Source organism: Zerene cesonia, chromosome 20, assembly GCF_012273895.1.
Source record: "Zerene cesonia ecotype Mississippi chromosome 20, Zerene_cesonia_1.1, whole genome shotgun sequence".
Taxonomy (NCBI): domain Eukaryota; kingdom Metazoa; phylum Arthropoda; class Insecta; order Lepidoptera; family Pieridae; genus Zerene; species Zerene cesonia.
In genome coordinates this window covers 1,959,343-1,984,695 of record NC_052121.1, presented here as the reverse complement: position 1 = coordinate 1,984,695, position 25,353 = coordinate 1,959,343, and the positions used below count along the sequence as shown (strand labels likewise).

The window sequence follows — 25,353 nt, the reverse complement described above, 5'->3', positions numbered from 1 at the left end:
TATACTATATTTCCTAATCTAATACGCTAAAGAAATCCGATACATAACAAACATTTGACATCGATACCAAATGCATTTTAAATTTTCTCAATAATTATGTACATGTTAAAAAAATATCAGATTTAATTCAGTCATGTCGCGTGTACTTCCAATTGTTCTATTTTTTTGTGTTACACTTTTATAGTACCTTGGCCTTCACGTTGTTGTAATGTCGTGGTTATTATTTAATAACGATTTAATTATTTTATTTTTATATCATTAATTAGCTACAATTAAGAAATACTAAGACTTTTATTGATCCAAAACGCACACAGGATTTATATTTTAATTTTTCGTTTGTTCAACCACCCGTCTGTCCCCTAACTATATCTCAAGTACGGTGATAGACATTTGAAATTTTCAAGAGTTGACACAGTTCTTATGCCACTATAACAAAAAAAAAACGAGACTAAGCATCGGTTGGCATGGTCGTAAATTGGATGGGTGACCAATTCTTTGCAGTTGGTCTTTAGCTAATTATACCTTTAACAGTTCCTTATTGGAACTATTTGATCGAGAGTTTGACTCGCATTTGACTGGTTGTTTAACATAGTTTCTTTAAAAATTTAAAATTTAGTTGTATAAAGCAACTGATGATACAGTATTCACAATGCACATTATTCAGTCGCGATGAAAAGTCGACCGAGGTAAGGTAATTAATTGGACAGAGGCTCCACTAAGCAGAATTAAGGGTGGCCAATCTAAAGACAAAGCAGAGCACCTTAGCAAGATCACCTGACACACAACTCAAACAGAATCTCAAGCACGGCCTTGGCCTGAAAGCCAACGCAGAGTAGATCTTAAGAACGCTCTCGACACTTCCTTCTCAAAACCTCAACTTTTTAGAGCATGGCTAAAATGCAGCGACGTTAAAAGTGACCTCACTTTAAAAAGAAATATGTCTCAGGGAAAAATATTTATCCTTTTTGTAACAAGAATTATAAATAATGAAATAAAAAATATAAAAAAAAATACAAATTGCTTTCTCTAATCTCTAACAACGGCCTTTAGTAGTAGAAATTTATTTTAAGATGTATAGGTAGGCTATAAAATCGATCGTTATTACGCAAACTCGTAAAATTAAACAAAAATATACGCTGTTTAGAGTTAAAATACGTAAAAGTTTGCAAATATTACACAAGAAACACTTACGCTACTCTCCCGTATTCGTCTCTTTGTACATCCTTGTCGCCGCTGGTCTCCGAGAGCTTCGATCTAAAGGCCGCCACTCGCGCAGCAATTTCTTCCTTCGGCAACCTGCGCAGCCACACCAAGGACACGCTCATTATTTAAAAAGAACAACAATAATAGACAAGAATTTCAAAATTAGAACAGTTGGAAATAAATCAATTGTGCCGATTCGCAATGCCACAATTTACGTAGACTCTCTACGAACAAGCGATGTGTAATGGAATCTTAAAAATAAATTCTCTGTTAGCGATCGTTCCACATCGCACCTGAACCTACCAATGCATGATACGGTGTTGTAATCGCGAAATTACTTTCAGAAAAACAATAAAATATGCGATAAGACGCGCATGGCGCGCGACCGTAAACTGAACACGAGTAGGGTTGATTTCAATTTTATATGAAGGGTGCTTGGTCCCGCTCCGGTGAATTATTGATTTGACTCGTGCGCAAGGGCTATTGCCCTTAGAATAGGGTGGACTAGTATAATAGGACCTTTGGGGTGTCACGATAGTTGTCATAGAATATAAATCGATACAACAAGTGCGTGCGCATGTAGGATTTCATGAAATAGATCACGCAGATTGTTGAACATACACATAAATAGTAATCCAGAAAAATGATCCAATAAAAAATAAAGAAGTGTTATTTGCACCAATTATAATAAAGAATGGCCGAACGTATTTTAATAATATTTGTTTTTTTTCCTCTGTCTGGATTAGGATGTAAATATTAGATTAGGATTAATATTTAAAACAAACAGCTGGTGGGAAATAGAGGGTTTTTTTTTCTAAGCTCTATAAAGATTAAAACAGTGAAATTAAGAAATGAATACCAGAGGCAACATACAAATGCAGCACCTGTCCATATGACGTCTATATATATATAATATATATATATTTTTTTTTCCGTTCATGATATCCAACCTATTAGATAATATTCATTCATATATAACTAATGAACAGATTTTTTCTACTAGCTTTCGAATTCATTATCTTCATTAAAAGTAGTCTACAACTTGTCACAAGAAATATTATCTTTAAAAAAAAAACTATCATTTTGGAAGCGTACGCTACACAACAATTACGTGGTAGCAGATTATTATCAAGATATTAAAAAAAAAAACTATTCAAACAGATATGAAAAGAAAACAGTAAAATTCTTTCAACTAGGGCATTTCCACTGATCATGCATATGGTTAATAGTGGTTCTGTTCCTATAACATCCATAAAGATGTACACACACTCTAATCCAATTAAGTTTTTTTTTTAAATCGAATGTTGTATTTTAAATGTTTAGTTTATAGCACTGAAATTCATTATGTTCTGATAAATAATTTGAAATTTAAAGAATACAAAAAAAATTGAACATGGGTGCAGAAAGTTACATTTTTTTATCTACTTGATAAAAGTAGTAATTTCTATCACAAATGCTGTTAAAATTATTGATTATTTGATGGCTGATAACACTGGAAAGGTTACATAATATTGTAATGTAATTTCTTTTATTATTATCGATGTTCTCTTTTTGTACATGAAATTGGTTTACAGTCTGAGTCTGTCATATATAATAGAGGCCAATTGAGCTTGTGGTGACCTGATAGTAACCGGCTACCACTCTCTAAGTACATTAGTAGATAGAAGGTTAAATGCTTTGCCCTCTTTAAAGGGGTAAGCAATAAGGAAAGGATTGACAATGGAAGAGCCATTTTTAAAAGGTAAAAACTAATGTTTATAATGACTGTCAGTTTTATATAATACTATACTTTTCAAGCAAAGCATTGCATTGATATTTGATATTTGGTGGAATTTATGGTGAAATTTGTATTTTTTCCTTATGTTACTACATGGTTTAAGTAAGTTGTAAAAAATTTACACACTTCATTAATTTTAATTTACATTAAACATAACAATTTACAATACACATTACAATTTTAATATATGGGTATATTCTATAACCAAATTAGCTTATAAACTTGGTCTCAGCTTCCCATTCAAGTCTTAAACATTTTTTTTACATTCTCTTGCTGTAACATTATACATTATATTATCGTATTAATCAATATGATATAAACAATTTAAAAATTACTTCTGTCCATAAATATTGCAAAAAGTTATTTGATTAGAAATTAAAAAGATATAATTAGGCTTTTAATGTTTTATATGAATATAACCAAATTGTCACGGTAAATATACAAAATAAATCAAAGCTTTACCATGAATATCTCTATATGAATATTTAAAACATAATTAATTAATTCTAAGTAAATAAATACTAATCGATCATAACAAAAATAATGAGAGCAAAAATTTAACCTAAAATATTACTACTTTAAATTGCACTAAGCAATTGTGTAACTCACCCTTGTTCTTCTAATTTATCTTCTAATTCGGTACATTTCACTTCCACCTTTCTTTTACGTTCATGATCAAGTATTTCGCGATTTGGTTGTTTGTTAGACGCCGAGTCTAGTTTTGCGATTTCTTCTTCTGTGCGGTAATTGACAGAATCTTTAGTTCTCCTTACTGATGCCCAATTTCTTTGCACGTAACCGTTTGTGCCTGACCCTCTTGGAGTCTGTAATCCGATCCCATTATACATTTTGACTGGGATAAGTCTTAGCTGAAAGTAAAAAAAGGTTTTGTAAAACAAATTGCGACTTCGCCAAATAGTCAATTTCTATAAAAAATAAGACAAGATATTTAGGCATATTATGGTTTATCAGTTAAGCACGTTTACTAATATCTGTCATAGAAACTAGGTCATACATATAAATATCTCACCAATAACGTGGAACTAAATTAAATTCTGCACGTAAAACACCCGTCCATTTTGATTGAAGAGTTTTGATTTTTTTTTTATACTAGTGTCGTGCTCTTGCCAATTGCCATATTTTTATGAAAGAAAATACCTATACTTTGTCTATGGCTTACACGTACTAAAATTTTTGTTTAACATATTCAGCATAGTATTATTTGTTAATCAATGCGATAGTTGCTACGATGAATGCAAATTAAATTTTTAAGTTGGTCTTCAGAAGGCCTTGTGCGCCTATGCACGAAAACTAAGTTCGATTAAAAATGACAAATCATGGAAATAGGTACTTTATCAGTGCTGCCAACTTGGGGGTTTTCCCCCTAACTTTGGGGGCAAGATATATGAAATGGGGTACTTATTTTTTTGGGGGTATACCCTAGGGGTAACATTTTTTGACGTTTTTTTCAGGAATCACCATTTTTGGGGGAATTTTCTAGGGGAAAATTCTTTTCTAGCGGTTTTTGTTACGTAAATTAGAAGGGGAATTAAATATTATGAAGCAGAAAAATGTAATCTGTAAGTTATGGTAAGAATTAAACAATAATAGCCAATACTCATGCGGGCATAATAATACTGTACGACTTTTTCTTTCCCTTTCAATTTATCCTTGAAACAAGGTGTCTATTTGGAACAATTTTTTTTTTAAATAGTCTAGGGTGATCTTGCTATAGTGTTAGGGGGAAACAGGGGGATTTGGAGATGACGCTAAAGGGGGACGCTTAGTTGAGGTTGGCAACACTGTTAACTTTATATTACTTACTCTGTGTCTGGTATCACTACAGACGATAGATCAGTGATCACAGAGTACAATTTGGCTTTGGAATTTGGATTTTAGATCACAAACAAAGTTTGTTGACACACATTTACATTAAAGAGAGGTTAGGTGTTTATTTTGATTCTACAAAATAAAGTAAAGCGAAAGTTTTAAGTAGAGCGATTAGTAAAAAGTAAAAACTACTTTTATAATGATTGACAAAGTTTTATATAACACTATACTTTGTCAAGCGTTTTCGCCTTGCGGAAAATATTTGGTAGCCGGTGATATTTATGGAGAAATCGGTATTTTTGAGTAAGTTATTACGTGTTTAAACTTGGTTTTGTGTAATTTTTAATGAAAATAGTAAATATGGGGTAAATGATGTATTTTCTTTCAGCTTAGACGGTATCCTGCGTCCCGATCCAGATTTTATTGCTCCGGACTATAATAAACCCAAAAAAATACACAAAATCACTTCAGGCGCTTCAATATGTAGTCTAGCAAGTATAGATAAGTTCCTAATAGCTGGTACAGTCAATGAAATACTTGCTTGGGAATGGAAAGCTATTGTAAGTCCAAAATTAAGTAAGCCTTCATGGACTATCAAGATAAAATCTCAGACATTTATAGAACAATGTGATATAAATAGTTTATGGGTATCCGATGATGCAGAGAGACTGTATGCTGGCTGTGGAGATAATAAGGTGTATGTTTTTAACTTGGAAGATGGTAGCTTATTAACTAAGTATGAGGGCCATGAAAATTATATACACTGTATTCATGGAAAGTAAGTATTCCTATTTTAAAAAAGAGAGGTTTAACGATAAAGTATTTTACCACACAATATTTTTTTTTCTTTTTAAAGACCTGCAATCAGTCGCAATGCTATAAGCAGGTGAGGTGATTAAGATTTCAATTATGTAGACGACGAGACCAGTGCCTCCTAGAGTACATGCTTCCATTTCAGCCTATTTGCCGTTGAGTTCATGGGCAAGGGGATTGGGGTGACACAACAGCCGACCATACAATAATCGAAACTCATTTAGATATGTTTCTGGCTTAGTTTTTATATATTTTACACACACTCACATAAGTGATATTAATTTTAACTTAACCAAGATAGTATAGTATTTTTAAGCGATTTAATAAAGTCAGATAATTAGAATATATTGTACATATCTACACAATATTATGATCCTGCAGATTTTCATTAACAATTTTTTTGTTCTATTTGATAAAATACATGGTTTAATGTGTTTCCAGCAATAACCAATTGATATCAGCGGGGGAAGATGGTTTAGTAATGCTCTGGGATCACAGAACAGGGAAAGCTCAAAACAAAATAGAGCCACATAAGAATAGCAAGGTAGCTCGCCCTGACATTGGAAAATGGATTGGTGCTGCCTCATTGGGTGAAGATTGGATTGTAAGTTTTGACATGATTATATATCTAAGTAAGCATTAGTTCCTATGATCATTCTATGGTCCTTCTGGGATGATAATCATGAATTGCAGCTCTGTTAGAGCGTCGAGTGGTGGTGAGTTGGAGACCCCTCAACTATTGGATTTTTGGATTGTTAATTATAATTTGTAGTTTCTTTCTGTCTCACAAAATGTTACAATTCTTTTAAAATTGAACAGCACAATCCCACAGCTGTTTTATTCTACTTAATAAGATATACATCACTTTCAATATATCATCGAAATCTGTTCAGTGAATTAAACCATGAATACATTCTCACAAACATTTTTTCATGTACTACATAAGTAGAATAGCTTAGGTCTAGATAGCATTTCGATATAGATGCTACCATTGATCAGAAGAGACATAAAAGCATAATAGTAAATCTTGTAATAAGTGACTTACTTTATTAAAAAAAGTGGTAAATTTTATTTACCATGATCCAATTACACCAGGAATAATTTTATTTGCAAAACTTAATTAAAATCCACTCTTAGAACCATAACAAATAAGTTATAAATATTACAGGTTTGTGGTGGTGGCCCTCGTCTCGCACTCTGGCACTTACGATCCCTTGATGCAGTGACTGCCTTCCACATTCCTGATCACGGTATACACGTGGCCTCTTTCCATGATGACTGTGTAGTCGCTGGTGGAACATCAAAGCACTTGTACCAGCTCAGTTATTCGGGAGAGATCAGAGTTGAACTGCCAGTGTCATCCACAACAGTTTACTCTGCAATTATGCGATCAGATCCTAATAAAGTGCTAGCTATCGCTGGTTCCAGTCCGGATATTGATTTGTGTACGACTTTCAATTATAGAGATCAAGTGTTGAGATTTGGATAAGGTGGAAATATATTTTTTAACAAGCCTTTAGTTTTTTTTGACTCTTCGAGTTAAGGCTGTTTGTAAGTAATTATTACCCACAGGTTCGCGAAATAGTAATTCTAAGGGAAATAACAGTTAGTAGCTTATCCTATAAGTCTTTTTTCAAGTATAAAGTATTATTTATATATTAACTTTAAAAAAAATATACTGTAAATGGTCAAGGTACCTCAAAATAAACAGTCTAAGTTATATGTACACCAAAATAAATTCAACCTTATTTGCATGCGTTAAAGTAGAGTTTACAAAGGTCAGGATGATTGGACATCCTGTCATACAATAAAATCGCTCCAGTGTGACGAGAAAGAAAGACAAACAAACAGACACATTTTTGCATTTGTAATTTTTAGGGTTGTAGAATGTGGGATAACAGACAATATTAAACTGCAAAATAAACAAGTATAATTTAATTAATTCATAAACAAACATACTTAATTATTATCTATTCATGAAGAATTAACAATTTAGTCTCTTCAAGTTCACAGGAAGCCATGCCCCACAATATCTGCTGGGATAAAACCCTCAGCTCCGTCACATTTTTTCACCAAAAACCATTCAGAGTCCACATCACTCTCCCCGAGTCCTGGCACTAACGTGACCACATCACCTTTATTCACTGTCAATGTTTTGTTCAACACACTGCCTATATAATCTGTATTCACCACTAACAAAGTATGTTTACGCACACCTTTAAAGTTTTCTTTATTATCCGTTAGGTTGGACACTGATTTAGTCTTTAAGTACAGCGTGTCAAAGTCCTTTTCCGCCCAAGAACTTTTGTAAAGACTCCTGCGTTTGTAGCTGCTCTCTGACCGCGTTCGGCCGCGAAGTTGCTCCTTTTCGGTATCTGTGAGGTTTCCACACGGCCGTGGATAAATATCTGTGCTGCTCTCCCAGCATGGCGTTTTCTTCTGAAGCGATGTTCTGAAAAAGAAATAATATTTATTAATAAATTCTTATAGCGACATGTTTGTCCTCAGAAATTTTATTTTTTTACAATTTAGCACTGCTCGATGCCTGAATGTATGATATTCAGTGTATCACCTCCTTCCAGACCTTTCGTCTCTACGAATGGATTGCCGACTTTAAATAGGATAATAAAAGTGCCGAGGGGAATTAAAGATAGTAAGATACGATACGATACGTCATGTCTCTGTTCCTAAACAGTAGTTTTAAATATGTTACCTAGAAGGCAGTATTCCCAAGGGCAAACACGCGCTATACAGCACATAACCCTCGTCCCCGTGCGGCGTCTGTGTGTACAACCACTGCTGGTTCTTGAACACTGCGTTGACCACCGTACCAAGAGGCAAGGGCAACTCGCGTTGTAGGTTCTTCTGAGTCTGGTATAATGTTGTAGGGAAGGCTATTACTACTGGTATGTTGCCGGGGTGATCTAATGAGGCCTGTAATAAGATATATGTCACCTATCAAATTTTAACTCAAACTTATTTTTCGGTATTGTACATTCATTATAATCGTTTTAAAATAGGATTGGTTCTTTTACAATTTCTTTTTTTTTTTGTATGTCAAGGGCGGCAATGGAGCTGGTGGGACGCCTGATGGTAAGCGCTACCACCGCCCATGAACATTAGTAAAGTCGATTACAGACCTTACGCCTGTACAACTGGATTGCCGACTTTAAATTGGGAAGGGATTAAGAAAGGATTGGCGAGAGGAATAAAGGAAAGGACTGGGAAGGGGAAGGAAAAGGATATGGGCCTCCTCATTTCTTTTACAAACAATATTAGGAAATAAACTATAAATAATATAACATTTTTAATTACAATTTCACAAGTCGAAAAGTGTTTCGTTGATAAATTCTCATACGTAAACTGCTGAGTTGATATGGTTTAATTTTAGCGTAGAGATATATTATTTTAGACCTTGAAAAAGGGCAAGTTCTTCCGCTTTTGAAGTAACACGAAAAAACTTTCTTTTATACATATAATTAAGTAGCAAGCAGAACATTTATGTTCATTAAATATTTTTAAAAAGTAATTGCTATGCAGTATGGATGTTTTATAGACCCCAAAAGAACGGTTATCAATTACAATATCAAAGTAAAAGTGGTAGCTATCCAGACATTTATTACCGGGGATTAAAAAATAAATTCTCGAACATGTAATTGACGGAACTGTCTTAAAAAAATGAAATAACATAAAAACAAATAAATAATTGCAAAGATAAACGCATCTATAGCCGCGAATATTGCGTAGCTACTGCCTCTTCGAAAACTCACGAAATAAACAATTTGAAGTAGAAAACACGAGCGAAATGGAGGGCGGAAAGCTACTACTACATATTTTGAAATTATAGAATTTATCACACGACTAAAACCTATCTATCGAACTATCGAACAAAAAAATTCAATGTAACTTGGTAATAAGGGTCCGGGGAACACATCACAGCATCTAAGAAATCGCACACCTGTGATATTATGCATAGCACCAATATCTGATCGGAATAATTAAAAAAAATGAAAATGCGTATTGATGTATAAAAAACTATTTAACACGCTTATATTACCTTCACCGGTATGTTTGTATGATTGCACGAATCCCTCTCTTTTAGACTTGATTTTGATCCACTTTAAACGGACAAATTTAATTCAAATGTTGTACACTTATGAGGGTCGCTAACAATTTCATGAGTTTATTTTATTATCTTTATGAGGATAGCCAGGATTAAATAATTTACTAATGTATAATCTGCATAGGAGCAAGTAAGACAATTTAGTTGATGCTATCATTAAAGCGTCTTTTTAGTTCTTTTTTAAAACTATTTATTTTTTATAATAACGATGTAAACGAAAAATTTTCTTAAGTCATTAACAAGACAATGACTATACTTGATAATAATATAATATGAACATTAATGTAACGCATTTAAATTGTAAATAATAGCTGCGGCACGAAAGATAAATGAAGCCATAATTTAAAAATTTCACACTGCCAATAATTTATAAAGTCTGCGAGGCAAAGGTCAAACGAAACTAATAATTGTGGGCCGCAATCGTAATTTCGTTACTACAGCAATGATTTATTATTTTTCTATACTGTTATGTAAAATTGTAACCCTTTTAAAAGTTAAAGTTGGTTAAAGTTATCTTTTTTTTCGGAGAAAGAGGGATAGTCTATATTATAACATGCGCTTTATTTTTTAAAATATTACTATAAATATTACAGTTAAAGCATTGAATTAAATGAAATCCAATATGTTCTATGTAAAAATAATTAATGAGTGTGTATTGCTGTACCTTTTACGCGTTTCAACTAGGAATAGGAACGTTAATGACCTTTATGTATTAATCACGTCTCAAATGCCATAGTTATTTAGAAAGCCTTAAATTTTTTGCAGTTTATTTGATTCTGCTTGAATCTTCTACTCACATTTATTTTGGATCGCATCGTCAGTATGTATTTGGCAAATACTTTATTCACAAATTTGTGCCTGAGATCATGAAATATTTTTATAATCATAATAATTATAATTATTTGGAAATTTGGTTTATAAACACACTTATTAAATGTCTACGCGTATATTTAGAACATTTAATTCAAAAGTACATAAATCATCATCCGTTTAAATATCGAAGCATGATTCTCAGAAAATTTGGAATTCGAATACCACAGATTGTACGAAAGCCGGGTATAAAATTACAGCGGATAATCTGTTGGCCCGCAAACCGCGAAACGCCGTATTATACCATCGAAATTTTGTGAATAACGTACAATTTATGCTCGGACCAATTTGGTAATTTCGCGGCTTATGTTTATTTATAACTACACGAGTAATGTGGTTCACAATACTTAATACTACGTAACATTTAAACGCAGCGTTGTTTTTCATAATGAAACAAATTTGTAAAATTACTTTCACTAAGTACTTAGCGTAAAATATTTTGTGTTCATAATCACTCGGAAAGTTAGTTTTAAGTATTTTTTTTAATCAATAACTGATTTACATTGCAGAAATAGGTTTGTAGGCAAATGGTATAAAGATAGTATAATGGTTATAGGTTTCTCGCTACCGTCTAAATAGTTACTCGCTACCTAGTTTAAATCTCAGTACGTTGATCGTTCTTTTTGTCTATCTTGCTCTAATTTCAACACGAAGATGTGGTTTATAATTGTCGATTTATTCTTAGAATCTCTTTTAAATGAGGTCCGATATGGCGATTGCCGAAATGAAAATATGTGTTTAATGCAAAATATCAAGATAATAAATAATTAGTAATTAGTGAGAAAAATAATTATTGTAGGAATTGTAGAGTTTGATCATAGAGTTTCTTACACTATAACGATAACAAGACCATAAAAATGCTGTTGTTTATTGTTTTTAGTTTATATAATTTACATAACTGATACGTTGAGGGACAATAGTTAATAATTGACCCTAAGATCTTGGAACTTTGTTCATGCGAATTACCTTAGTGCTCTTAGTGTTTCGTGCACTTTCGTAACTAGTATTTAGATAACTAGCTACGAAAAGACATTTTTATTCACCGGTTCATTACTAGGTCCGAATAAACACTGTTTTTTCAATGTTCGTAACTTTTTGTAACTAGCTATGAAAAGACTGATTAGAAGAGTTACCGAGTTAGTTAAGAGCTATCTGTTCTTTTTATATATGGAATAGTAAAGTAATCTTATTCATGTTACCTTCGTTACAACTAAACCTATCGAACGGCATAGTTCAGTTCCATTTTCAAATAAGTTAAGAAAAAAAAATAAAGGCGTACAATACGCATAACTGTGTTATTATAATCATAGTAATTGATCTAAAATTATAATTGAGTAATGTAGAAAATGTAAAATAAAATACCTGACTTAAAAAACTATCCAAATCCTTGATGTCGTACCCGAATCTAGGATGCCGTTTCTTCCTTCTATGACGGTGTCTATGCTTCTTTCTTACGTATTCTGTTTCATCACTTGAGTCGGAACACGAATAAACACCATTAAACTTATCACAAGCACTTTTAAACCTCCGATTTGTCCATTCACTTCTGCCTACAACTCTATCTTTTTTTATTTGTTTATCTGTGTAAAGAGTTTTCTCGTTCTTTTCGAATTTGTTATCTATGTTCTCTTTCAGTACCCAAGTGAGGGATACTTTCGATTTATGTCTATGCGGTAGAGGAGTGGAATGCCAAAGCCCCATGTCACCTATTTCGGCGTATTCTACTTCTGAAAATTTATCACTATTGTTGGTGATGTTGCAATTGGCTAATAGATCTATAACTTCGCATACCGGCGGCGTTGGAGACGGTAACACCTGTTAATAATCAATAGAAATATTTAAAACCGTTTATATACGAAATGTAGGCTTTTTAAAATTATATTTAAGTTTACAAATTTTATGTTAAAAGTCGGTTAAAAGTTGGGAGATTTTAACGAGTGTTTCACTATATTATTATATGTTATATATTTATTATTATAGTATTATATTTTCTCTGGTTACAGATAGAGCCATTAAATAATAAATTACTATATATATTCACCTTATATTATGTCACAGTCCATAAAAAAAATTATGGGCTGCAACTTGCTGAAGATAACTTTTTATATATAAATTGATGGTAAACTTCACATTTGTATTCAATTAATTATAAAAAAAATAACACTCGACCTATGGACAGAAATAATATATTTTTTTAAACAAAATATGCATTTAAAGTGTTTAACAAATAAGTTGCATGAAAACAATTGCATGTTACAATAAAATTATAATTTACCTCGTTACGCAGTTCCTCGAGTTGGTTTTCGTAATTTCCATCGTTCACACTGTACGGTGGTGGTAAATCTTTTGGCAGAAGTTCTGTAATACAAAAATTACAAATTAAAAAACGGTATAGTATGATACTGTTGTTAAATTAACACAATATTATTTAGAAAAGAAAAATAATAGTTTATTTTTATGTACACAATTGCATTTTTATGATTTTATATATCTCAGTCAATTTCAGCGGTTACAACTGTATTTAATTAATAATAAACAATAAAAAATTGTCGAAAAACAAATTAATACCAACAACTTAAAAAAAAACTCTACAACTACCTAAAACTTACAAAACAATACGAAAATTCTTAAACCGCTCACGCAACGAAATGGAAAAAAAAGTCAATCAGAGAGAACACAACACCGTCGATATGATTAATGAATTACCATGTTCAACTGAGCGGATTATTGGGCATAAACAATTACGACAAACAATGAGTGTGGTCCACACTGGTTCATGTAAAATGCGCTACCGATTGCATGTTACCGCCCACCGCGCGCGCCAATCGACGACTGCGGACTGACTTCGAGACTTCGATAGTTATTTACGAAATATCTTGATGGCGATTGGGATTCATAGCTCTACTGGCTCTACGATATACATTGACGTAGAGTTTCGTGTAGTTTTCGTAGCATATGCTGTCAATATTATACAATATCCATGAAACAGAAACGACTGAAAGTAAGGAATTAATGCAACATACAATTTAAGGAGTTTTTCTTCTCTATATTTACATCCTGATACACACCGTACTGCATTTATAATTCGTGTGATTTGAGAAAATATCACATATATTTTTTTTATTGAATGATTCGGTAAAAGTTTTTTTATATAACGACTCATATCAATTTCATCACCTACATCGCATACTGAAACTAAAACAACAGATTAGCTAAAACTGATAAATTGATGAGTCCATGTTATATGTATAGTCTATGGTTTGTAGGTATCCGTAGTATATGAATATGTAATAAAAAAGTTACCTTTATTTTATGTAGCTTTGTAAGCGCTAATTATCTCAAGAGTTATTGGAAGTCCTGAGTCAATATTATTTTATTGCCTACCCTATCCAGCAGTATCAGTTTGATAGAATTTTAAATTATCACCTACAATCGGAGAACTGTAATAAGCAATCCTTTTACAGACTTAAACAATTCCATTTTACCACCGCATTATCATTTTATTCCAGCCGTAATGTCTGTATCAATTTATTAGATTAACTGTAAGTCGTCTACGTACAAATTCTCGGATATCTAGTTGCTAATATGGCTCTCGACCATAATTGGGTCTTAAAAAAATGATTTCTCACGAGTTGGCGGCGGGTTCGCTAAATGCCTTGGGATACTTCATTCGACACAGCCCCGGTCACGAAACATTCATTATGTTGCACTTTCTTAATTTAGACGTATGAGTATAAGAATGTGGTGTGGTTCAAAGGTCTTTTATTACGATCAATGAGCTTATGAGAATTGCTTGGGAAGACTGAAATATTCCTTTTTAATTAAAATATAGTGACCGGCAAGGCTTTGAAGTGCATCATAAAGTTAAATAGGAAAGAATTTAAACTTTGTAATACTGAATTAGATTATATAACATTCACTTTCTAACTTATACAAAAAAAAACATTTCACGTTTTACGGTTATGTTATTGTTATAATTTACATTATAAAGGAGACTTATTTTATTTTGTTTTGTTTTTAACAGCTTCCAAATAAACTTCGTAACGATGGACCGAATGAGAAAATTGTTTCACTATTTTTTTTTTCATCCCGGGTCAGTCGAGGGGAGCCACGACAAGTGCTTGGACGAAACTGTAATAACCTTTAAATAACATCCATTAAGTAAACAACTAATATTTATCTGCAGTAAAATCATTAGTTAAAGTGCACTCCAACTGAATATATATTAATTTGTCACGTTTGAGACAAATCATTTGGCATAAAAAATAGTAAACAATTCTCATTTCTTAAAGTTTCTTCAACAGAGTTCAAAAAAGAAACAGGATCTCAATTGGACCGTAATTTGTTGGTGTTCGTTACTTTAGTACTTTCGACTGGATAAATCAATTTGATGATTTTTCTTCATTTTGAAAGCTGATCCCTCTCATCTGGTGCTATTGAGGTGACATCCTGCTGGCGGTATAGTTTTATGTTTAAAATAATTGTTTATTAATGATATCACTATTACCTAATAGTGCCGTGTGAAATATTACGTATGCTTCAGCTTCTATACTTTTCTACGAACAAACTAACCATAGTATCTTCGAAGCAGTAAAGTAAACAGGATATTTTATGAAATTTCCAGATCATTTCAAGTACACACTAGTAACATTTTGAAGAGCAAGCTATGTATTAATGAGACCGAAGCTAAACGTTTGTTTATCATTATCGTGTACATTCCTACTCGCAGGTGCTGCATTAAGTTCGTTAGTCACGGTGGAGCTAAATGGTGCAGGGGTGCTAAAAAGGCAGACAATCAACACTTTGCGCCTTTAAATTAGATCACCTTAAGGCCTCGTACTACTCTCATATATTACAAATATTTCTAATCCTTACAGAAAAAAATGGTTGTCTATGGTAGTTGTATACAAATGACATTTGTGGTCATAGAAAATTTTACATTTATTCATATAATATTATGTTTTTAAAGTCTAACCTAGGAAAACTTTCGCTTCAGCTTAGAAAAAAAAGCTATGAAATTTCTCTAGAATAGTAATCACTAGCGAGGTTTGTGCGCATCCGCCATAATCTAAATTAAAATCGTAATGCGAATATAATTACGTGAGCTTAAAGCGTCTCTTATTATATCTACAAAATAATAAGTTTTGATTTTAGCTAAGTACATAATTATTTTTTTCCTGAATAGGCTTACTACTTTTTTATTTTTTAATTTAATAACTATGTGAACCAAAGTTAATAAAAATTGATGAAATGCTTTTACTAGACAGGTTTGACGTAATAATTTAAAATAATGGCTTGTTAATATTTAAAAATACACATTTAAATTGCGTTAAGAGATTTACTTTGATGCAAGTAAGATTTCGGACCAGTTAATTCTAAGAAATCGGAAAGCAATCCGCATTGCGGTGATACGGTTCGGTTATTCGCGAAAACCAACACCTGTCATGGATACATGTATTTTCCCGCTAATTCTACGCCATCTTGGGCCTTGCACATGTTGGTTTTAATTTCACGGTTTACTTCGTTGCTATGCATATTTTCATTTTTACAGGCATTTATGTGTAGTTCCGTGTTTTAAAACGTTCTTTGTTGGCAATTTAGATGAGTTTCCCGTAACTCATATTTACGATTTTGTTTTGGTTACGAGTTATGTATTTTTATATAATACTACCCGTGCCCGTGGTACATCTTATAGCCTATGTCATTCAGTGTGGTTGCAGCTTTCTAATGGTGAAATTAAAAAACGAATCGAACTAGTAGTTATGCGTGAAAACGTCACAAACATACAAAAATACAAAAGTGTCCCTTTTATAATATTAATGTGGATATTATAATTAACATATCTGTTTCCATATTTGTGTCTATCTTTCTCGTTAGCATAAATTGCAAAATATGTAAATTTTGAAAAGTTTCAATGTATAATTAATGCTTAATGTTAAACAATACAATGAAATTTTATTAATTAGGTACTTTCCATTTCGTACTTAATTGCTATTACATCAAAATAGAAATAAAATTAGTTTTTTAATTACTGACTTGAGAAATGTCTAGTTAAGTAAGTATTTTTTATGGTCCATACTTGTGATTGATATAGATTTTTACAAAATGATTAGAAATTAAAAACTTTTTAACGGATTTTAATTTCTAAATGTATTCTAGCGTAAATCAAACACAAGTAAATAACAAAATAATTACTCTAATACACGTTTTAATAGCGACACATTTCTTAGAATTTATAACATATGTAACCAAATAATTATTTTTTAGCAAAAATATCAACCGCTGTCAAATTGTCAGAACTAGACGAAATTTCAATAGGACCACAAGGGAGGCAACAGCTTTCAAATATAAAAGACGTAAAAATCGGTTAACCCAGAAAAATTTTATGAGATGATAAATATAAAAAAGTAGTCGAATCCCCTCCTTTTTTGATAGATTGACAATGAAAGAAACGCGAATACAATGTGCTACTATTTATGGTACGTGTAGGTATATTCCACGCGCCACACTTGAAATCTCAATAAGAGCTCGACATTCTCGCTTTAATCCGATAAAAAAGACAAAAGAATCGATCGAGAGGCATATCGGTATGCCAGGAACGCGTTTCCCGCGGGAGGGAATGCGCAGGATTCACGACTGCCGAAAACGTGCGTACGAGTGACATACCGTGACAGGGCGCGCGCACGCACGCCATTGTCACGTCAAAATAATGGCCTTATATTTTTTATTGGCAAATATTTGGGGACAACATGGATGTGTACTACAGTAGGTTGACAATGTTGCATACATATGCAAATAAAGATATAATACCTGGACATAATATTTTGTTCTCAGCAGCGTCATTTAACGGCAAATTCTTTGTTATCTTTTCTTTCACGAATCATCCTTTAAAGCATAGAGACTTTGGGAACAGAGATCTGTGTAATCGTACGTAAAAACTTAATCTTTTTCCCATGAAACCAACGGACATCAATATCCATTTAAAAATTATAGATGAATCTATGTTCGGGCTTAATTCCCAGTGTCAAATGTCAAGTGTGTCTAAATAATTGCGCTAATCCAGTTTCTCATATGTGTATGTACTTATATTTATTTTTATAAAATGACGTTAATATTTTAAGATAAGTAAAGTTAACGACTAAGGTATTTGCTGATAAGATTAGTCGGCTGTACTAAATCAGTTAACAGATATATCTTGAAATCAGAGCGTGGCGAATGAAACTTTACGAATTTTCTCCACTTTCTCTACTTAAAATATAACTTTTTCAACCCATATTATAATAAAAACAAAACTTTACTTTCAAATATAGGACAAATTAACCTATCAACTATTTGTAGGGCTCATAAACAATTTTGTAATGACATAAGTACGTAGGTATATGTTAAGTAGATATTTAATAAAAAAATAGTACTCAAACTCAAACTCAAACATTTATTTATTCAATTAGACTTCCTATAGAAGCACTTTTGGATCGTCATATAACACAGTTATAACATTTACCACCGGTTCGGAAGGCAGTTTCTACAGAGAAGAGCCGGCGAGAAACTCTGTATTTGCTCTTTTTTGACTTGAATGTGTGTTTTCGATGCGTATTGTGTTAGTTGGAGGGCTGGCATATTATGGCTGTTGATAATATGTACGCCACTAGCTTTTCAGCGGGACTTAGCCCGTGTAGTCAAAGGCGCAGATAATATAATACTATATCAAAAGTTCAGGATTTTACCCGCACAGTCCTTGCTCTCGTGGTATTTCCGGGATTAAATAATAAGTATGACCTTTCTTGTTTCTCAACAATCTTTGTATGAAATTTCATAGAAATCGTCTGAGCGGATAAGGCGTGAATAAGAGACGGACAAACAGATAGCTTTACCTAATTTCGCATTTTTCACTGTAGGGATAATAGTAGGAAGTCGATTGCATTATTTATGTATTGAAAGAAGAGACCTCTGTTCTAAAAAAAAGCTTTTTATGAAACATCAAGTCGGGTGTAAAAAAAATTCAGTAATACATAGCTATTTAATAATTATTGTTAATAACCATTTATCTGTACTATACGTTCTATATGAAATTAACGATTAAACGTAATAAAAAAAAACATTGCCCATTTTAGGTACGTGCGCACAGGTCAGCCCATCCCACTCCCACGCATCTCAAGATCACTATCAAAAAATTATAAAGTTAAGCCCATAGACGATTTGTTAGCACCGCCTACATTTACAAGATAACACGTGAACATAATAATTATTATACATTGCCATATTGTACTTTGAAATTAATTAACATTTTTGAAGATAAGTGTATCATTATTTTTATCTCTCAATAAAATACAGAACAATAGAAGTTTAGAGTTGTATAAACCTAAAACTTATTAAATACACGTTTTTGTAAAATGGCTGAGTACGCAAAAATGTAAAATTATGTAGGTGTTCCTAGTGCATACATACCTAATAATCACAGATTACCAAGTAATGCTTTTATATCTAAGGGATGTGTGTCACTCAAATAGGTCATCCGCTACTTATATGAAAAAAAAACAAAAGGAAATTAGCTCGCAATCGCTTGAATGTGCGAAAGCAGTGCAAGATTGCAACCGGGTCGAGACTGGTAGGCTGCAGGATAAAATTAAGGATGAGTGTAGTTGATAATTGTACCGTGAGAACTCGACGCAGGCGCATACTGTGTACCGGCAACATATAAATTGGACAATACGGATTTATGGTACCGTAGGCAAATATCACGACGGTGTACGTTGACGGCTATTTTGTATCGAATATAATTATCATTTCGGTTTTGAATTATTTAAAATATTTTCAAATACAGTACAAATATTTAAATAAAAATCTTTTTTTACAAACCTAACAACATATTCAGATGTTTCGTTTTTAAGATAACATACTAGAAATCATTTACAAAAATTTCAATAAAAATTGATATTTATCAATTGCTTACATTTTTGTCGACCCTCCACATTCTATGTAAGAGCAATCCACGCTACAAGACACGCAATCGGCGAAAAAGCGAAAATGCGGGCATATTACACTAAGAGTATTACAATTGGACAATAATAATTGGTTTGGCTTAGTTTTAATTAAATAGAGAACAGTAACACGTAATTCTGTGCGTATTTTTTAGCTAAAGTAAATTAAATATAAATGAAAAATCCTACTTCCTACTATCCTATTAATATTATAAATGCGAAAGTTTGTATGGATGTATGGATGTATGGATGTTTGTTACTCTTTCACGCAAAAACTACTGAACCGATTGCAATGAAATTTGGTAAGCAGATAGCTGGACAATTGGAATAACATATAGGCAACTTTTTATCCCGATATTCCTACGGGATACGGACTTACGCGGGTGAAACCGCGGGGCGCAGCTAGTAATATTATAAATGCGAAAGTTTGTAAGGATGTGTGTATGTTTGTTGATCTTTCACGTAAAAACTACTTAACCGATTGCAATGAAATTTAGTACGTAGAAAGATGGACAACTGGAATAACGTATAGGCAACTTTTTATCCCGATATTCCTACGGGATACGGACTTACGCGGATGAAACCGCGGGGCGCAGCTAGTATAATATGTATATAGTTGATTTTATTCAATCTGTATTTAGGATGTATCAAATCCACATAACGAATGAAACTATATGATTTACGTCAATAGATAAAAAAATAAACAACTGCAATACTGTTTCGAACAATTTTCGAATAATTTGAATACATGAGAACAAAAGTATAAAGAATTATGAGATTTTTACATATACAAACATATAAATGGACACAAAAAGTTATATACTAGTAGTTTATATCGAACGATTCTTAATTCTTACAAAGATTTTCTCCCCTGAGGCGGGAGCGTTAAAATTTGGTTCTATTTATATTGTTAAGATCAAACCCATCTTCAAAGCTTTAAGTATGTTAGGACGTTTTACTCGTTAAAATTATTGCTAAAGATGATTCAATTGATCTTTATGTAATATTTGCTACACAAAAATAAATGAGAAACAGATCGGAATAGAAAGAAGCAGTTAAAAAGCTATAACATCTGTGATGCGATAGAAAGGGAATTTTGCGGTCAGTGGAACACTTTCAAGTGTCGCAAACCAACTCGGGCTGTGACGAATAAGTAATGACGTTTCGATTGGACACGCCTTCTCCAGCTCTGAAGCTTGGCAGCTAGGTACAAATAAATTCGACAAGCATTTGCGAACCGTAGAACTGAGAATACGTTAGGTACTGGAAGTTTCATAGATAGGAATGGCATTTTCATATCAAAAAACTTACAAGCATAACATGCGTGTTTTAAAGACAGCCTTATTAAATCAATAACTACTTGGATACTTTTACCTCCTTGGTACAGTGGTTAACGCGTGAGCGTAGAACCGAGGCGTCCTTGGTTCGATTGCTGGTGGGGACTAACAAAATATAATGTCTCGATCTAGAGAGTCACAGAAAACTGATCACCGTATGTAGGAGTCGAGCACACTTCGGCACGAATTGGGCCAGCTCGCACCGAAGTAGTACCGTTTATACCACATTTCAAAGTACCCCACTGAAAACCGGCGTGAAATAGAGGCATTGCTCTGTATTTCGTTCGGTGAATGGGGGAGCCGGAGGCCCGTTTCCTCACCGGCGGTGGTGATCGCTTGCCATCAGGTGAACCACCAGGTCAGTTGCCCGCTTTGACATAAAAAACCTACTTCTCCATAAAGAAAATCGATCAGTGAAAGATGATTATCATCTACCCCATACCCCACTTCAGCACACGGGACTTAACTCAATAATATATTAAAAAAATTAATAAAATTGTGAATTGAGAAACTTCCGTCGTTAAATCGTTTAAATTCGAATACCCAATGTGTGAGACGACATTTGCAAATGTATTTCAATTTCCCATATGAGCGCAAAAATAGGTATACGAATATTCGCACGCAAGTGAGTGACCCGGGTTATGAGAAGACTTTTCCATAACTCTATAAAGCGAAGCACACGATGAATAAAATTCTGCATAGACGCATAGACAATTGCCGTGTCTTGATGGAATGTGCGTTCTAAAGAATGTCACTGTTCACAAATCGTTCTATAGACGCAAATTTTGCAATCAATTTGTAACTAAATGTTACTCTGATCTGATATTAATAATCACTATTGTAGAAATACAATTAGTTTTCACAATGTTCTATAAAATCTTCAGAATAACAATTTAAATTTGATGCAGAGTTAAGTAAGTATCTAGTTACCTGAGAAAAGTAATAAATTTGAATGATGAGGTAGAAGAAATATCCAGTAGTATATAATATACAATTTTGGGCAGTAGGTCATCATCATCAGCCCTTATATGTTCCCACTGCTGGGACACAGGCCTCCTATGAGGGGTCAGGCCATAATCCACCACGTTGGCCAGGTGCGGGTTGGCAGATGTCACATGTCGTCGAACTTTTGATTCTTGGACATGCCGGTTTCCTTACGACGTTTTCCTTCACCGTTTTTAGCAGTGGTGATGTTATCTACATGCGCAGATAAATTGAAAAATCAATTTATTTCCTGCACGCTTCGAACCCCGACTTATCGATTTTTGAAGTCCGAGGTTCTCACCACTGAGCCACCACTGCTTAGGCAGTAATTTATTTAACAAATTATATTTATCAAAGTATACAACGATGAGAACCTAACAATCGACCCTTGTTCTTTCCCAACATATATATGATTCCGTATATATACTTATGCCTCAGCTTATGTACTAAGCTAACATGCTGCTCAATGCCTAAGTAACTTGTAAATAAATATGTATATAAATTACAAAGAAAGACAGAGGCCACTAACGTTTTTACCGATGCAAGTGAAGACGCGTGTGGTATGGTATCGGGCAGATGCATTATACCACTATTTTGTTATCTGTGATTATATTTCCGTTTCAGTGATAGATATTTACGAACTACTAGTCTTAGTTTAAAAAGTCCTTGTCCTCTGTTTTCTTCCAGATTGGCGCTTTCTACTTGGTACTTGCTCACCGTGATCGAGCCATGGACTCCTTGTTAAGATAGAACAGGACCTCAGGACCACAGAACTGCTTAGTAGGCCGTCTCTTTTTCGCTTGCCCCTGAATCTTATTGTTTTACACATTAATGGGTGCTATATCTCACCTCTTTACGTATCTCACTTTTTTTTCATTTATGCAACAACTAATGGACAATCGTGAGCAAAACGCTGCATTTCAGTGTTGCTAGAGTATAATTACCAATTCGCTGTACCGATTAACATCGTCTTGGTATTCCGTATCTCAGGAAAGTACGTGGAAAAATGTGCGGTATGAGTTGGATATAAAAATTATTTATTTGCGTGGGGCGCAATTAGGGAGGCGTGGCGTCTGCGCGCGCGACCTACGACCTCTCGGCGCGATGCCTCTGTCCTCAGTCCTGACGGACCGGCGAAAGAATTCCGAAATTGACGTACATTTATACATTTATCTTGATCGAGAATACAGCTACATATTTAGTGAATTATAACGTCACAACGATTGACCTTACGATAAAACTTGTTAATTACCTTCTAATTTAAAAATAAATAAATGACACAATCAATTAATTATATCGACCTTTCGGAATTAATTTGATAAAAAATATATACCTAATTAGAGTTCTCCACCAAAAGTATATGTAATGTTACTAGCTAAATGTATAATGAGGTATCCTACATATAATTTTCTTACAATTAAATTATTGGATTAATTATTTAAATACAATACCAAGATTTAAATCTTCAATTTAAATATATCCATTAATTAGTATAATTTCTGCAGACCGTGGGATTAGCTGATTTGTCGGTTATTTTGTAAGATAACAACGCAAATGAACATATCCTACATATTTATCTAAACACCTGGGAAATAGTATACATTATATTGTTACATTTACTGCAGAATACAAGTCGTATACTAATACAGTTTGCGTATTTTATAATATTGAACCTTATACACTAGTCGATGAAGAATTACTTTGTGCTGAAAACAAGAAGAAAGGAGTTGAAAAGGAACTGGTTGTTCTACCTGAAGATATCTATACGACTGACTGAATTTTTTATAATCGATTTACATTTACAAAAGAGGGTTAAAATGAATTAAATAATCGATACCATAGCCAATTAATGAAATATTAATGAAAGCTATTAAATTGAGATCCCATAACGCAGGGTGTCTATGAGTCAATAAATGAATGTTGTGTGAGCGTGAGTATAGTGCTTAAGCCTAGAATTGGACAAATAAAAAAGGCCGAAGACATTTTAGGGTCCCAAGAAAAAAAATTCAACGATCGATATGAATTATAGGTTTTCAATGTTCTAGCCTCTATCAAATCAAACATCCTTTGATTGTGAAAATTGACTGCATTTGTTCGCATAAAGATTCATCTTATAACGTACCTGCCTATCCTAATCCCTATAATAAATTGGATATAATGGTAATTTGATTTTTATTACAAGTTACAAGAATATTTATATAATTATTTTTGAAAGTAAGAATAGCAATGATAATGTTAAATTCATAAAATATACATAAGTATATAATGCATATAAAGTAATCTATTTAATGGATTTAGGCAAGTGACTACTAGGAGCTACACGTACTAAAAACAAGGTCTCAATCGCCTATAAAAATATCGAAAATAAAATTTCTGAGTAGACTTATATAAAACATTTGTTGCAATGAACAGCCTATTCCATGGCAATAATGTTCAAAGTTTTGTTTCGCTCATTAGAAAACTCTGCGTAATACATATGCAGGCAAAATTTTGCTTGACACAATTTTTGATTGTGATGTTTTATATATGTAACTAATTGTTTATTAAGCTGCTTAAGGGTTGTCTGCATAGTTGTTTTATTGTTTACGTTTTTTAAGACCTATTGAATACTAACACCAAAAAATGGTCAAGCGGATCTGGAGGAGCTTGGTTACAAACTCTATGACACGGGAACTGTATATTGTATACATAATATAGGTAGATAATACGAGGGACTTACTCTCTCGCAGTCTTCGTAAGATGCGTTTCATGTCTGTCTGCACAGGTGCGGTTTGGCACGCGCGCACGCCACAAATGCGGCGTCTAAACGTCACTCTCTGTTGAAGTCGCAGCCGGGTGGATAAACTTGAGGGCTTACTCAGAAATTACTCATTACCAACTCCAGACCAACAAAGAATTGGAGCTTACTCACATATTATTCATTGCAAAGTTAGGATCAGCAAAGGATCCCTTATTCGGCTGCTTATCTTTTGTTCATTAATCACTAAGTGGATTAAAGCGTTTCAAAATAGTTGGTAATCTGGTTGCTCACTTTTTCTATGTGCTAGTAATTTAATACTTACAGTCTTCATAGATGTGCAGTGATGCACGGCATAAACATATATGTAGAACACGAGAGGCGATAGTAATATATATAGATAGGCCAGTAACAGAATACCCAACATAAATTGTGATATAATATTCCAATTAATTGTGTCGGTATGACCCTTTGACGAAACCACAGATACTAGTTACGAAACGAAGTTCCTATTTCAATAGCTTGTGTGTTAATTGGTACATATCTAAGCAACAACACTAGCCAAGTATCGTCTAAATCTGTTGGGTGGTTTTTGCGTGAAAGAATAACAAGCCCTCCTTCCATCCATACACAACTTTCACGTATATATTACATATTTGTTTACCTAGGTCAAGGATTCTATCTTCATCGAAAACAAAATT

At 33.2% G+C, this 25,353-nt stretch overlaps 3 protein-coding genes across 11 annotated transcripts in view; 1 reads left to right on the top strand and 2 right to left on the bottom strand.

The window, feature by feature from the left end:
- The window catches only part of LOC119835174 (serine/arginine repetitive matrix protein 4), a 23,273-nt gene extending 19,002 nt beyond the window's left edge, over positions 1-4,271 (bottom strand). For 5 of the 9 annotated variants that reach the window (XM_038359857.1, XM_038359856.1, XM_038359854.1 and 2 more), the window contains exons 1-3: positions 4,011-4,270; positions 3,590-3,849; positions 1,192-1,296 (exon numbers count right to left, since the gene is read on the bottom strand). In XM_038359857.1, coding sequence (XP_038215785.1) covers positions 1,192-1,296; positions 3,590-3,828 — 344 coding nt within the window. In that variant the 5' untranslated portion in view covers positions 3,829-3,849; positions 4,011-4,270. Of the gene's footprint in view, positions 1-1,191; positions 1,297-3,589; positions 3,850-4,010 lie in introns of all 9 variants that reach the window. The other 4 variants (XM_038359851.1, XM_038359853.1, XM_038359859.1 and 1 more) reach the window with 3 other exon arrangements.
- A 554-nt stretch (positions 4,272-4,825) lies between these two features.
- Positions 4,826-7,138, top strand: LOC119835292 (THO complex subunit 6). Its single transcript, XM_038360027.1, has 4 exons — positions 4,826-5,113; positions 5,199-5,588; positions 6,065-6,227; positions 6,792-7,138. Exons 1-4 carry the CDS (start codon positions 5,010-5,012, stop codon positions 7,110-7,112), a joined length of 978 nt encoding a protein of 325 aa, XP_038215955.1. The 5' UTR covers positions 4,826-5,009; the 3' UTR covers positions 7,113-7,138.
- A 458-nt stretch (positions 7,139-7,596) lies between these two features.
- LOC119835306 lies at positions 7,597-24,695 on the bottom strand. The gene is made up of 5 exons (XM_038360055.1): positions 24,635-24,695; positions 12,892-12,974; positions 11,979-12,431; positions 8,337-8,557; positions 7,597-8,075 (listed from the first exon to the last, which is right to left on the bottom strand). The coding sequence occupies exons 1-5, from the start codon at positions 24,663-24,665 to the stop codon at positions 7,631-7,633; spliced, it is 1,233 nt and encodes a 410-aa protein (XP_038215983.1). The 5' UTR covers positions 24,666-24,695; the 3' UTR covers positions 7,597-7,630.
- Between the last annotated feature and the right edge of the window lie 658 nt (positions 24,696-25,353).

Bases quoted from the DNA above. Each gene is read 5' to 3' on its own strand.
- LOC119835292 (XM_038360027.1), top strand. From the start codon at position 5,010: ATGATTGACAAAGTTTTATATAACACTATACTTTGTCAAGCGTTTTCG. The intron at 5,114-5,198 runs GTAAGTTATTAC...ATTTTCTTTCAG, and splicing joins GGAGAAATCGGTATTTTTGA to CTTAGACGGTATCCTGCGTC. The intron at 6,228-6,791 runs GTAAGTTTTGAC...TAAATATTACAG, and splicing joins CATTGGGTGAAGATTGGATT to GTTTGTGGTGGTGGCCCTCG.
- LOC119835306 (XM_038360055.1), bottom strand. From the start codon at position 24,665: ATGAAACGCATCTTACGAAGACTGCGAGAGA. The intron at 12,975-24,634 runs GTAAGTCCCTCG...TTTGTATTACAG, and splicing joins CTTACGAAGACTGCGAGAGA to AACTTCTGCCAAAAGATTTA. The intron at 8,558-11,978 runs GTATTTTATTTT...ATCTTATTACAG, and splicing joins TGGATAGTTTTTTAAGTCAG to GCCTCATTAGATCACCCCGG.